Genomic DNA, 15711 nt, shown 5'->3' on the forward strand with positions numbered 1-15711 from the left:
TTGCTAGAGCTGCCCCTTTTTAGCATTTCTCTATTTCTTCTGACCATCTTCTGAAACCTTTTGGTTAAGTAAGCCATTTCAACGTCTTCATCACTTGAATCATTGCTATCAGCTTTGAGTGCGAGGTTCTTTTATTTCTTTGGCTCTCTTCTTTCACTGTCTATCTTCCTCTTCATCTAGTAGGTCTTCAGATTTCCAATAAGCTCATATGTGGTCAGCTCCTACAAGTCCTTTGATTCAACAATTACATTCACTTTGTTTTCCCATGGTCTAGGCAGAATACTGAGGATTTTCCTCATTAGCTTGTTTTTAGGAATGGTTTCGCCAAGTGAATGTAACTCATTTATGATGGAAGTGAATCTTGTGTGCATATCTTGAATAGATTCATAGTCCTTCATCCTGAAGAGTTCATACTCTATAGTGAGTATATCGATCTTAGACTGTTTTACTTGGGTAGTTTCCTCATGAGCTATTTGCAAAGCTTCCCATATCTCTTTAGTAGTGTCGCAAGCAGAAATTCTATAATATTCTTCAGGTTCTATTCCACATACCAGAATCTTCTTGGCACAAAAATTCTTCTCCACAACTTTCATGTCTGCGCCAGTGTATTCTTTACTAGTTTTTAACATTGAAAATGGGAGTTCTTCCAGTACCTTTGTTGGAACATAAGGACCATCACATATGATATCTCATAACTCAAAATCCTCAGCCATGATAAATTCATGCATTCTTGTTTTCCACCACCTATAGTATTGTCCATTGAACCTAGGTGGTCAGTACGTAGATTGACCTTCTTCAAAATTTGGTGGAGCAGCCATAAGGATCCTTCCTAGGTGTTAGTCTAATAGGAGGAACCTGCTCTGATACCAATTGTTAGTTTGTATGAGTCCACCAAATAGTAGAATACCTGGTCCTCTACGAGGTTATGCTGAGAATACTAGTAAAACTATAAGTAAGTGAAAAGAAAGATTTTTACGTGGAAAAATCCCAACTCAAGTGGAAAAAACCACGACCTGCACCTTGTAGACTTTCAACATCACTAACTTATAAAAACCTATTACAAGCTACTTTGTAATATCTCTATTACAAAGGATTCAACTCAACTAACTTATGGCACTCTTACCACAAGCCACTTTGTTACTCTCTAGTTAGAAAGACTTTGACTAAATTATGATACTCTCACCACAAGCCACTTTGTCACTCTCTAGTGACAAAGACTTTAATTATGACTAAACCTAGTCACAAAATAAACTCAGAGAATTTACGGATTTTACAAGAGGATTCCTAATCAACGCTTTTAACTAAGCAGTTTAGGAGATACAATAAGAACATTCACAAAGTTACAACTCAATGACAACAACATACTAACTTTAGGAACTGGTCCGTAGTAGCATTTAACTTTGTTCTTCAAGCTCGTGAGAATTGATTTATCTGTTTTTGCAAAAGGCTTGAATCCGAAACTAAAACATTCAAGTGATGTTTCAATATAAACTCATTGTTGGTACACCTTTATCACATCATTTGAAATGATGCGAGAAATTTAGTTGGTCAAGGAATGAGTGGGCACTGGAAATAGTGCAGTGCAGTAGAAACAGTGCAGGCGGTCACTTCATTTCCAACTGTGTCTAACTGACTTTGTACTGCTATGAAGGAACCACAAGGGTATCAGGTCCTTGTTTGGTTTCCTAGCTCCTGAATATGTAGCAGTTCACGTTTAGCTGGAATCCGTTAAACTTGGAGTATAGTCCAAGTGGGTCAAGTTCCCTATCTGGTTCTTTACAATAAGTTTGTTAGAACATCAAAACATAAGGCAAGGACATTTAAAACCTATTAATTGTCACGCCCATGAAATCCCAAATTTCATATCATTGTGTTACTTTGAGGTGGCGCACACATTAGATGACGAGTGTGGGGTCGTGCACCAATGGGGATTGTGACTTAGTCCGTCCCGTAAGACTATTAAGTCGCATATTTGATTGAAAACTGTTTGATATCATTGTGTTTTGAAAATTATTATCATTTTTTGGGCGGAATGCCATATTTGGGCCTCGTGCCAACTATTTTGGACCCTTAGGGGATTTTTACTACTATTCCTCACTGTTTTGACTTCATATTTGTACTCGGTTATGCTGTATTCTACTATTTTCATAAATCAGCCATATTTACTCTGTTTTGATATTTTAAATGATATTTTGGGTTGAGCATCATGTTTTACTGTTGCCCGAGTGGCATGAGAGATTTCTGACTAAGTGAGGTCGAGGGTCTGTGTAGTGAGAATATTATGGGATCAGGCTGCGCGTCGCAGCAGTGTGATACTGATTTATGATTATTAGGCCGATGGACTGATTTGTAACGCCACGAGGTGGGTTGATATGAGGCCGAGAGCCTGTTTGATTATGCCATGAGATGGCTTGTTATTGTGCTTGGGCCATAAGGGGTCCCTCCCAGAGTCTGTACACCCCCAGTGAGTGCGGTTACCCAGTGTGAGTGATATGATGTAGCTCGAGGGGTTGTTGTTCTTTCATATTATTTCCCGAGGGGTTGTTCTTGATCCATATCTTGCCTGAGGGGCGGTTCTTGATTTATGTTATGCCCGAGGGGCTGATTACGAGTGATTGTGAGGTAGCTCTAGGGGCTGGTTCTGTTGATATTATGCCCGTGGGGCGATTTATCGTACATATTTTGCCCGAGGGGTTGTTTACATTTCTATCATGTTTACTCATTGTTTTATCACTCGTTTGAAACTGTTGAAAATTGTTTTAAAAAGTTTAACCGAAACTGAGCATGATTTACGAAGTAAATAATTTCTGTACTGTGTTGGGATTATCCTGCGTTTGTTGTAGCGTTTTGACGTCGTTTACGTGTTTTCTTACTGCTTTTCTTACTTACTGAGTTGGCATACTCACATTACTCCCTGTACCGTGTGTACAGATTTAGGTATTTCTGAACCTGGTAGCGGGTGTTGGTTGCTCAGTGGCAGAGTCATTGGAGTTAGCAAGGTAGTTGATCGACGTTTGCAGCACTGCTTTTCTCCCTCTTGTCTTCCTTAGGCTGTATTTAGTACATTTTTTTGACTCTTCGTTGTATTCTGACCTTAGTAGATGCTCGTGACTTGTGAAACCCCGATGTCGGGCTTGTGTATTTATTCCGTACTGTTCATTTAGACTTACATTATGAGATATTTAATTAATTAATGGCTTAGAAATAATTTTTTTTTGTTGATAAATGATTAATTCGGGAGTTGAGTCGGCTGTCCTAGTTTCACGATAGGCGCCATCACAACCGGGTCGGTTTTAGGTTCGTGACACCAACTCACTTAATTGGCACCCATAGTCAACCCTTGCTTATAGGTGTTACTTGTTCTGCTCCTTAAGTAGTTATATGACATACGTTTTAGTCACCCCGTTATTGCAAATTAGAAGTAACAGTTTAAGGAAAGAGAGAAATTCATATGAGTGTTACTTTGGAAGCCAGGGTGTGTGTACCTTCATAATGACTCTTAATTTTCTCATTAATTTGGTTTTTCAGCAGTAGCTTTTGTTAGTAAGACATCGACATGGTTGTATGGCGTGCTAGTTCCAGTGTATACATCATACGATGAGTTTGCATTAAAATAAATAAATGGGCATACGAGAGAATGAAAAAGATTTGCTCTGAAAATAGTATCCCATGTATGTTAAGGTCATCCCTTCTTTATTTTTGGCATGATCTATACGATACAAGCGAAATGAGGAAATGCACAACTTTCATAAATTACTCTATTCGTAGAAATGCTAGATACATGTATATTCTTATTCCCTCATGTGTCATAGTATTCTATCATCTGTTTTTGGATTTTAGAAAATACGTAAGTTGATAAAGTTTATATCATGATATTACGTGTTCTCTGAATAGATTTATCTGAAGCTTAGTAGGTCCAAGAGAAAAAAAAAACAAAATGCATGCATAATTATCAGCAAAAAGGGGGAAAAAGCCGTAATTACCGGAGTCCCGAAAAAGAATGTTACTACATATTAGGGACATGAAGTAAAGGACACTGGCTCGAGAATTGAAAACACATTTCAATAAGCACCATATGAAGTTAGACCAGCCCAAATTAATGTGGTAAGGAGAAAGAGAACATTGCAACTGATTGTGAAAAGGCTAATTAAGTAATGTAAGGGGGTACGAAGGACTATCTTTTGTTTTTGTTTGGTCTTTTGGTCTGTTCAAATACCACTTAGGTGTTTGTGTACAGATATTATGTTGGTTTTTTTTTATAAAGTAAGTGATTTAGTAGAAGGCATCAAGATAACACAAGAAGGTTTTATGTGGATGTTTATTTGGGAGTCCGGAACCAAAATGTGGTTCTTTTGAACTCAAACTACACAAATAGGTAGTAAAAAAAATTACATTTTTATATATAACGTCATAATACCTGACGCTATACAGTAACAGTAACAGCACCGTTAATGTATAGCGCCAGGTATTGTGGCGCTATATTGTAAAATCTGACACGCCCAGGTATAGCGCCACGATACCAGACGCTATACATACATCATTAATGTATAGTGCCAGGTATAGTGGCTCTATACATGCATATTTTATATCCCCTCCGTCTTCCATGTCGATTCATCCACTATTATTTTAACTCCCCTCTCTTCTTGGTCCCCCACCCCAGACCCGTTTCTGCCATTTTTTTTTAAATTTTTTTTTTGGTCCCCCCGACACATAAAATCGAAGAACGTAGGTCCCACATTCGAGTAGAGCTTCGTGTTATTGTTGATTCACACTTCCGGAGTCATAATTTCAATCTTTTTGCTTTCCGAAAATTCTAAATCGAGGTATTTTGATTTATTTTAAGTTGAAACATTTATAATAATGCATATTATTTGATTTGTATGTGTTCTATTTCGGTTTGTGTTTTTTTTTCGAAACTAGTATGTTAAATTTATCCGGATTTAAAATTAGTGTTTTCTAAAAAAGTATAAATTAGTAAAATAAATTTGTCTGTTAATATCCTGATTTATATATATGTGTTTCATGCCGTTTTGTATTTTATTTGCAATTAAATTTATTTGTTGTTTATGGTTAGTTTAGATTATTTTTTAGCGTAGTAAAATCTAGACCTTTTTAGCGTAGTAAAACGTAGACCCTTATAGCGTAGTAAAATTTAGAGCCTTGTAGCGTAGTAATGTGTAGTATTTTAGCTTAGAATTTCTTTTGTTTAAGTATCTTATACTGGTTGTTGAAAATGCAAACTTTGCACAATTAAGTTAATAATTGTATAAAAATCCATATATATATATATATATATATATATATATATATATATATAATTTGTACAATTAAGTTATTAAAACATATGAATTTAAATTATAATAAAAACACATAATTATATATATATATATATATATATATATATATATATATATATATATATATATATATAATTTGTACAATTAAGTTATTAAAACATATGAATTTAAATTATAATAAAAATACATAATTATTAATAATAGTTTGGTGTCACTGGTCCTCAAAATATCGAGCCCTGAAACCCATATAAATATATATATATATATATATATATATATATATATATATATATATATATATATATAATTTGTACAATTAAGTTATTAAAAAATATGAATTTACAGTTGACGACATGGACGCGACTATACATCCCGACCCTCGGACGTTGGATCTATTAGCTCTACAGCCCCAGGACGCTGAGATTTTATATGGCCTGTCCGCTGATGGCTTGCCAGTTTTACTGCCTGCGACCATGAGATACTATTCGTGGCAGACATATTGGGATATGCTGCACATGCTCACGGGTTTCATGCCGGAGGATGAGGCGGTAGCGTCTGGGTCCAGTCGTATACAGTTGGTCCCCATTAGATACCACCTAGTGCAGATCCACCATACTATCACCGATGAGTCAGCAAAGGTGGATGTACAGTGATATACGAGGCTGCTGTTGGTCCTTTTATTTGGGGGGGGGGGGTCTTGTTCCCGAACACTTCGGGGAACCTAGTGAGCCTCCGTTTTCTCCATCATATTACCCGGTTCGAGGATACAGCTTTGTATAGCTGGGTTGGTGTTGTCATCTCATATCTGTACAGGTAGATGTGCCGGGCTTGCATCGGCACACAAAGAGACGTTGGTGGCTTTCTGCCGCTTCTACAGGTGACAACATATTCAAATTATATGTCCATTAGTTACAATTCTACCTAGTTATAGTTAATATTATACTTTACGTCAACTTTGTATGTTAGGTTTGGGTCTAAGAGAGATTTCTGCAGTTTCAGCCACCTCTACCACAGCTACCGGCTAATGTAGAAATTCCGCAACTCCCTCTAGCCTGTAGGTGGGTTATGCGTCGTACTCTTGCACGAGAGTATGATGCCCATCATAATCTCCCCTTCTGCAGGGATGTGTTGGATCTGCCGGAGGACGCACAGGTGAATATCTAACTAAACTTACTTGTTATAGATTAACTTAGTGTTGTGCATACTGACGTTTGTGTTCTTATTTGATAGTTCATCTGGACATCGTACAGTGATGAGGTGATAGGTTCCCTGCCAGCGTATTGCATGTTCGGCCGACATATTTGGAGGGCTTCTGTCCCGCTCATATGCCTTGATATTGTCGAGCACCATGCCTCCGAGCGGGTATTTCGTCAGTTTGGACTGCCGCAACCTATACCGACTCCACCTGCATGGCATGCTTTACATTATGAGAGGGATGATCGGTCCAGGGTGGACGACACATTTATCACCATACGAAGTTGTTGAGATCACCCAAAACCCATTCCGGGGTTGTTTACCCAAAAGTCCAATTCCGGTCAAATTCTCACCGTTTACACTTCCAAATCTAGATTCCTTCTTCCAATTTGACTCTGAATCATCCGTTAATTGAATTCAACCATGCACGAAAGTTGATACTCATATTATGAAGTTGTTCCAGACCTTACGCCGCCGAACAGAGCTTAATTTCTCAAAATGACCACTGGGTCGTTACACCATCAAATCACCGGATAACCTCCTCGTGCAAATACCAATGGGTTATCCCACATCACCCCAATCCATATTATCCTGGCAACATAACCTAGATGAAGATCTTTTAACGTTAGCCACTCTTGTAAAGCATTCAAAAAATTTCAGATTATAAACACTACATTAACAACGAGATTTCTTCAACCAAAATCCAACGAGAAGCTTAACAACGTAAAATTTTTGTGGTTCTAAAGGAGTATGGTGCAACCTTTTCCAAGAATATCATACGGATTTTTCCCTACTCCAGGTATGTTAAGGCTATCAATTCTTTCTTTTGGCATGATCCATACGATACAAACGAAACGAGCATAAATGACTATATTCATAGAAATACTAGAGATTCCCATGTTCTTGATTCCCCATATGTCTAATTGTTCTATCATCTATTCATGAGTTTCAAAAAAATACGTAAGTTGAAAAAAGTTTACTTCATGATATTACTCAAAGGCATAATGGTCTTATGACATTCCAAGAGATTGTATTGACGTACTTCTCATGCATTACATTCATGTACATTGACCCATGACCTAATGGCGTTATATATGCATCTATATGTGTAATATATGTATATGGGATATGGGAAAAGGTTACGACGTTATATATGCACCACCACCTGATCAGCTGGTATACGTTGATGATTTGTCTATAGTGGCCGAGATGATATGATGGGATACCCTCAGAGGCTTGATGATGTTATGAGCACATATACCCATACATAGTATGACTTTTATACACATATGCATGACATTGTAAATATTAAAAGATTCATAAAGTCGTTCAGACTTACATCTCGAGTCTTTTACTCCATATTTCTCTCATGTCTATTATTTACTGATTTTCATTCCTTACATACTCGGTATATTATTTTTACCTACATCCCTTTTGCTTGGGCACGCTGCGTTTCATGCCCTTAGGTCCTGATAGACAGGTCAAGAGCCTTCCAAGTAGGCTATCAGCTCAGCGAAAGATGTTGGTGCGCTCCATTTGCTTCGGAGTTACTTGTTTGGTTAGTATGAATTTGACGTGTATTTGGTATGACAGGACTCTCTCCCGACCTTTATGAAAATCATGTATTCTTAGAGGCTAGTAGACAGATGTCATGTACGTAAAAGATTGTATGGGCTTATCGGCCTATGTTCAATGTACGAGTAGTTATTTTGGTCTTATAGGTCGTATGTCTTTTGTATGAGCTGATATCACATGTTGTATTCTACTTATCTCACGGCAGCCTTCCGACTTAGTTATCTATGATAGTATGACATGAAAAGATATGTTATGTTGGTACTCGGTTGAGTAGGGTATCGAGTGCCCATCGTGGCCCAACGGTTTGGGTCGTGACAAAAGTGGTATCAGAGCAGTTCTGTCCTAGGGAGTCTACAAGCTGTGTCTAGTAGAGTCTTGTTTATGGGTGTGTCGTGCACCACACTTATAAGCAGGAGTCTACAGGGCATTTGGGATTGTCACTCTTTCTTCCTACTCTAGATCGTGTGGTAGAGCTCAGTTGTAAGAACTCAATTTCCTAAACTCTATCTTATTCATAATACGACGATGCCTACATCCAGAAAGGCGCTTGGTAAGAGATATAGTTGTGAAAGATTTGGGTCAAAGGAACTCGATTTTTGCATCATGCTTATGATGATTAAACATAAGGTCTTCAGTAGATCATGTGTGTGTAAGCTCCTTGGTAAGGATCCCTAAGGCAAGAATACTTATCCACTCTTACGGTAAAAGAAATAACAGAATCAGAAGGTAGACACAAGTTTCAATAAGTAAAAGAAACAAGGTGAAGGGTACGAGGTACCTAGTTAATAAAGGTTATCATTATTTACCATTCAGGAAGGGAGATATAAGCATTTTGAGTAACTTGAACAGTGACAAATGTACGTACAATCGGCCACACCGATCTTAGTTATGTCCTATGAGAGCTAACATATATAGTTTAAGAGAAGGATAGGTTATCAGGATTCGACTGGGGTTAGAGTAACCCAAAATGGGGAATGGATTGGTAGAGTTAGTTGACATTTCTGAATGATAGTGCAAATGTGGTAATAGATCTCCGTGTGAGACACCTAGATGGTGCACTCTAAAATAGTACAGCTAGATATGAGTTCTATAAAGATAGGCACTAGAAGTCTGAAAAGGATAAATATTATCTTAGTATGACTCCCTTTCCTAGTAGAAAAATAAAGCTAGGCAACCCGAAGAGCTAGTGGATGGAGCAAATAGGAGCTAAAATCAAAAGAATATCTTGTTGAAGTTTTCAGAATAAAGTGATAGACATAAATATTAGTAGGAAATAAGAAAAAGAGCTAATGAAGCATTAAGAGTAAGATGTGATACATGGATGACAACGGTAGGTCAAAAAGATGGCAGTATTACAAAGACTATAGTCAAGTAAAGGAAAAAATGAGAGGTGACAGACCTTGAGACAACAAAAGAGTGTAGGCCAAAAAGTCATATCCTTACTTCAAGAAATAAGTCCGTGACTCCAACGCAACTACCGGAAGGAAAAGTTAGACCCAAGAATAATAGAAATCAGTATGGGCTGGTGAACAAGATAAACTAAACATAAATTAGGGACTAAGTGATTGGATAATAGTCAGCATCATGAGAGTTTTAGATTTCATTCCAGCGATAATAGAATGGACAATAGAAGAAGATTCATGAGAAATTCAGAGAATGGTCATTCAGGAATACGCTTCCCTAAAGCAAGCAATGTGAGCAAAGTTAAGCTTAAGGGACTATGTGTGCCAGTTACACTAAGTGCCACCCTCGAGAGTAAGGAATTTTGTTATCCTTGGTACAGAAGAATTACCGCAAGGTGAGTAAGGGTCATCGATAATGTGAGAATACGCCAATGATGAAGAGGTAAAACATCTATCGGTAGATCGTCGTAGCGCTAAATATTAGTACTTCCCTAAAGAGGGGAATATGGAGTGAGGTGGCATTAAGTCAGAATTAAGTGGTTCTAGTAATTATGGAATGGTAAAGGAAGAATGCGATAAAATAGAAAAGGGATGAGATTGCACTTATTCAAAGCATGTAGATATCCGACGATACCAAAGCATTATGCAAACATGACATCAAGGATAGGAAGTAAGGGTTCCTGCCCGAGATGTTATTGATTAATAAGGAGCCAGTGCGAGAGGTAAGTTAAGACAAAGGAAATAACACAAGAAAGATTACGCGGAATATTGATACGGGAATGGGCCAACAAGTAGTTAGTAATTGATTGAGGAAGAACCTAACTATGGCTAGACAGGAGGATACAGAACAATCAACGAATCTTGCAAGATAAACATAGCAAACTCCAATATGGGGAATTTAGCTTCGTTGCTACAACATCGTGATTCTTGCAATATACCCATATAGGAGTTGGGGAAGTTAAAAATGTACCGTATGAGTGTTACGAAAAAAAAGAAAAAAAAAGAATGCCACTGTAAAGACAGTCAAAATATTAGTTCAGAAGTAACCCTACAAGCACAAGGGCGTGGAGATAAGTAACTACGGGTAATTATAGGCTAGGAAGAACATCAAAAATTTTGTTAGGCATACGATACGATAAACTCGCAGCCTTACAAGAGTCAGAGGATCTCCCCCCCCCAAGTACTACAATGAAAGACTAGTTGAAAAAATAAAGAAGAAGGCTTCAACCAAAGCATAATGACCTAAAGAGGAAATGGTTGTGTAACAACAGTCTAACTATGAAATTGTATGCACTCCAAAAGAAAGTTGCACCTACTATGGCTATTGAGCGGGGAGTTAAACCAAAAGTAATATTCAAGACCATATGAGTTGCACAAAAACTTTGGCATGCGTAAGAACTCAGACGATCCAAGTATGCACGCAAAAGGGGGAAGAAGGACCGGGAAAAGCAATTGCTTACGTTTGAAGTTAGCTAAAAAGGAACGAAAGGAATTATCCGATTAATGATTAGCCGTAGAAGACTCCCATACAAGTTAAAAGAAGGAATTGGGTCCAGGTCATAGACAAAGGATTGAATCATTAGAAGGTTACATCATGGTTTTCCATAGCGTCCATAAAAGGCTAAAGTAATAACTAAATTCCATGAGCCACATATCAGAAGATAGCTTAAGCCTACATAAAGGCTAATCAGAAGGAAGAGAAAACTAAAGAGTTACATCAACTAAGTAAATCAGGAATCCGATTATTGGACCCAGAAGTTATAGGAATCATGATTGAGAACATAGCACAATCACTCTTAATATTAGAGGTTCAAGAGAGATAGCACAACAACTATATTCTATAATGGCTCTACGACAAAGTCAATTAGAAGAAGTACCAGCTTCATAAGAAATCAATATAGAGCTCCCCCCGGATTGTATAGGCACCAGAGGTGCAAGTATTATAATAGAGCTTCAAATGGTGGACATGATTTATACTTATGTGGGAGGGAGGTTATTAAAGAAAGATAGAATAATGTAAGGTGATATTTTAAAGTAAGTAAGGTAAAGGTGAACAACACACGAAATACTTAAGTATAGAAGGATGAGAGTGGTCCATACTTCAGGTAAAAGACTAGAAGCGCTGGGATTCAGTATCCAGGGATGATAACAACGTCACCAATAGCATACCTTCCAGCCTATGGTTTCTAAGTACCGAAAGGTCTAATTAGAGAGTAAAAGAAGAGTTAGAGACGATGTGATGTCTCCCTTGATGTTCCAGAATAACATAAAGAAATCTATGGTGCAAGAAAGTTGAAGGGAGGTTGCGAACAAGTATGAATAGATATGTGTAGGTCGCAAGCTAAAGTATGGTAGAGCGACAATGTTTTAGGAAGACAGGAGTAAGGATAAGAAAAAGTGAGTGAAAAGGTGACAAGAATGGATAAGTTCTTAGGATTAAGCTTATGAAAATAAGAGAGCTGATGGATTCTCTAAGTTATAGAAGGCTCAGTATAGCCAGAATGAACTCAAAGGAGTCTAAGACTAGTAGCATTTAGAAGATATGGAATGTTGTCCTGGTAGTGGAATAAGGGCATAATTGTGATAGATAAAGGATGACGTTTGGGCCTTCGATTGAGTAATGACTTGAAGAAGATTGCATGAACTGTAAGGGGATAAAATACACATATAAGGTGAGTCACATTCGGATTCTATAAAGTACAGTTATGAAAGTATAGTATCACCCCTAGGTGGATCAATCTAATTACTCTGGATGTCTCCGATGAGACGCGAGCCCTAGCGGTAGTGTTACATAAGAGATCAAGTCATCGGTGGTAGATGATGGATCAACCTTAAGGTGAATCAATAATAGATAGATAAAAGTTCAACAATATGAGATAAGATTAGACCATCAGTCTTAAGGATAAGCAACGAGAGTAACCTGGAGTTGGTTGCAGACCTTAGTAATGATAAATCGAAGTAAACATTATGGTATAGTATGACCTACGTAGATGCAATAAAGTCATACGAATGGATAACCAAGTCTATGAAATAAGATATAGCCATATTCGCAAGTTCTACAAAGTACCGAGCTAAGAACTTCAATACACCTATAGATGCCCAGAGAGGCATCCTATTAAGCCTTGTATATGTTTACAAAGTAGGGCCTGGAGATTGGCTAAAAGCTGGAGGAAAAAGGAGAGAAGAGTCTCATAGGCACACTACAAGGTCAGTATCGTAAAGGCTACATGATAGAAGGCATTCGATCACAAGTCATGGCGTGGGAAATAGGCCTAAAGGGGGGGAATGCCCCGGCCTTTGGATTTGTTTACAGAACAACTGCCTAAATGGCAAGGAGAGTATTGAGGTATTCACAAGAGCTATAAGTTATGAAAATGATAAGAACATCAGTTAACATTCGAGGACGAATATTCCAAAGGGGGGAATGATGTTACGCCTTGCAATATTACGTCGATATTACGTCCCGCAGTATTAAATTATGACGATGATGCACCATGAAGTATTATACGTTGAATTTGTCGTAAGGTAATTGACATCAATCCAAGGAAAATATTGTTTGAATATTATAAAGATTATGTTATTTCAAACAAGTAATGAGTAAATTCGTGAAAGTAAGAGGGGAAGCAAGCCAAAGAAAATAAATTTTCGTCCAAGTTAACATATTGAGATAAAATACGGGCCGAGCAATAGTGCCCGATATTTATGGACTAGTACCATACAAGGTACACAGATGACCATGATAGTAGGATTTATAAAGTGTATTAAAGATAAATAGAATTTTAAGTAGTTTGAAATAATTCTTAATTATGCGAGTAATTGATTAATTACCGGGTAGCGGGATATCACCTAATTAAATTAATTAATTGTTGGATAAAGACTAAAATTCCCCCACCCCCATATGGCAGCAAACTACACTTTAAGAAAATGACTCCTTATTCATTTTGATTAGGTGTCAATCAAATTAATTATTAAAGGACACTTCATGCCTTATCATACCAATCCCTACAATCTAAATGTAGTCATTCTTACAAATTAGAATGTTAGTCATGAATTGATGATTAAAAAGAACTTCATAGCATAATGTTAGCCACTCTTGTAAAGCTTTCAAAAAATTTCAGATTCTAAACACTACATTAACAACGAGATTTCTTCAACCAAAATCCAACGAGAAGCTTAACAACGTAAAATTTTTACGGTTCTAAAGGAGTACGGTGCAACCTTTTTCAAGAATATCATACGGATTTTTCCTACTCTAAGTATGTTAAGGCTATCCATTCTTTCTTTTCGCATGATCCATATGATACAAACGAAACGAGCAAATGCACAACTTTCATAAATGACTCTATTCATAGAAATACTAGAGGTTCCCATGTTCTTGATTCCCCATATGTTTTATTATTCTATGGTCTGTTCATGGGTCTCAGAAAAATACGTAAGTTGAAAAAAGTTTACTTCATGATATTACTCAAAGGCATAATGGTCTTATGACATTCCAAGAGATTGTATTGACGTACTTCTAATGCATTACATTCATGTACATTGACTCATGACCAGATGGCGTTATATACACGTATATATGTATAATATATATATATATATGTGTGTGTGTGGGGGGGGGTGGGGGGGGGGTGATATGGGAAAAGGTTACGACATTATATCGCACCACCACCTGATCAACTAATATACGTTGATGATTTGCCTACTTTGGTCGAAATGATATGATGGGATGCATTCAGAGGCTTGATGATGTTATGAACGCATATACCCATGCATGGTATAATTTTTATATGCATATGCATGACATTTTAAATATTAAAAGATTCATAAAGTCGTTCAGACTTACATCTCGAGTCTTTTACTCCATGTTTCTCTCATGTCTATTATTTACTGAATTTTCATTCCTTACATACTCGGTACATTATTTGTACTGACGTCTCTTTTGCTTGGGGACGCTGTGTTTCATGCCCATAGGTCCTGATAGACAGGTTGAAAGCCTTCCAGGTAGGCTATCAGCTTAGCGGAAGATGTTGGTGCGCTTCATTTGCTTCGGAGTTGCTTATTTGGTTAGTATGATTTTGACGTGTATTGTTTGGTATGGCAGGACTCTCTACCGACCTTTATGAAAATCATGTATTCTTAGAGGCTTGTAGGCAGATGTCATGTACGTAAAAAATTGTATGGCCTTGTCGGCCTATGTTCAATGTATGAGTGATTATTTTTGTTTTATAGGCCGTATGTCTTGTGTATGAGCTGGTATCAGATGTTATATTCTACTTATCTCATGGCAGCCTTCTGGCTCAGTTATCTATGATAGTATGACATGAAAAGGTATGTTATATTGGTACTCGATTGGGCAGGGTATCAGGTGCCCGTCGCGACCCATCGATTTGGGTCATGACAATATATTTCACTTCTTGTTGGTTACCTGCAAGTGTTAGTCCAAAAATAAGTAAAAAAGGAAATGAATGGGGTCGTACCTTAGCAGTAGTATCGTTTCAAGTGAGTTATGTTCCAGTTATTCAGTAGCCTTTCGCCGTTCATTGCCCCGAGCTTGTACGATCCTTTCCCGGTGATTTTGAGAATTTTAGTACGGTCCTTCCCAGTTCGGCCCCAACTTCCCTTCATTCGGATTTTGGGTGTTCAGTGTGACCTTCCTTAGTACCAAGTCCCCGACGTTGAAGTGTCAAAGGTTGGCCCTTCGATTGTAATATCTCTCAATCTGTTATTTTTAGGCGGCCAACTGGACGAGGGCGGCTTCGCACCTTTTGTCTAATAGCTCCAGGCTTGTACTCATGGCCTCGTCATTCGATTCCTTTGTTGCATATCAGAATTTGACACTTGGTTCACCGACTTCGATCGGTATTAGAGCTTCGGCGCCGTAAAATAGTGAGAGTGGGGTGGACCCAGTACTGGACTTTGTGGTTGTACGGTATGCCCATAAGACTTCGGGTAGGATTTCTTTCCATTTTCCTTTGGTGTCGGTTAGCTTTTTTTTAAGGTTTGGAGTATGGTTTTGTTGGTCGATTTGGCTTGTCCATTCCCACTAGGGTGATAAGGTGTTGACTGGATCCTTTTGATCTTATGATCCTCAAGAAACTTGGTCACTTTGCTGCCGATAAATTATTTCCTGTTATCATATACGATTTCAGACGACATTCCAAACCGACATATGATGTGGTCCTAAATGAAGTTGATGACTTCCTTCTCCCTTACCTTCTCGTACGCATGTGCTTCAACCCACT

General features: G+C 37.8%; 1 protein-coding gene across 1 annotated transcript; it reads right to left on the reverse strand.

Annotated features, from left to right (window-relative positions):
* Window positions 1-221: 221 nt before the first annotated feature.
* Window positions 222-593, reverse strand: LOC138873635 (uncharacterized). The gene has a single exon (XM_070152110.1). It carries the CDS (start codon window positions 591-593, stop codon window positions 222-224), a length of 372 nt encoding a protein of 123 aa, XP_070008211.1.
* Between the last annotated feature and the right edge of the window lie 15118 nt (window positions 594-15711).

The sequence above is a fragment of the Nicotiana sylvestris genome, chromosome 7, assembly GCF_000393655.2.
Source record: "Nicotiana sylvestris chromosome 7, ASM39365v2, whole genome shotgun sequence".
Lineage (NCBI taxonomy): Eukaryota > Viridiplantae > Streptophyta > Magnoliopsida > Solanales > Solanaceae > Nicotiana > Nicotiana sylvestris.

Excerpts from the sequence above, each read along its gene's own strand:
- LOC138873635 (XM_070152110.1), bottom strand. The coding sequence starts at position 593 with ATGAAAGTTGTGGAGAAGAATTTTTGTGCCAAGAAGATTCTGGTATGT.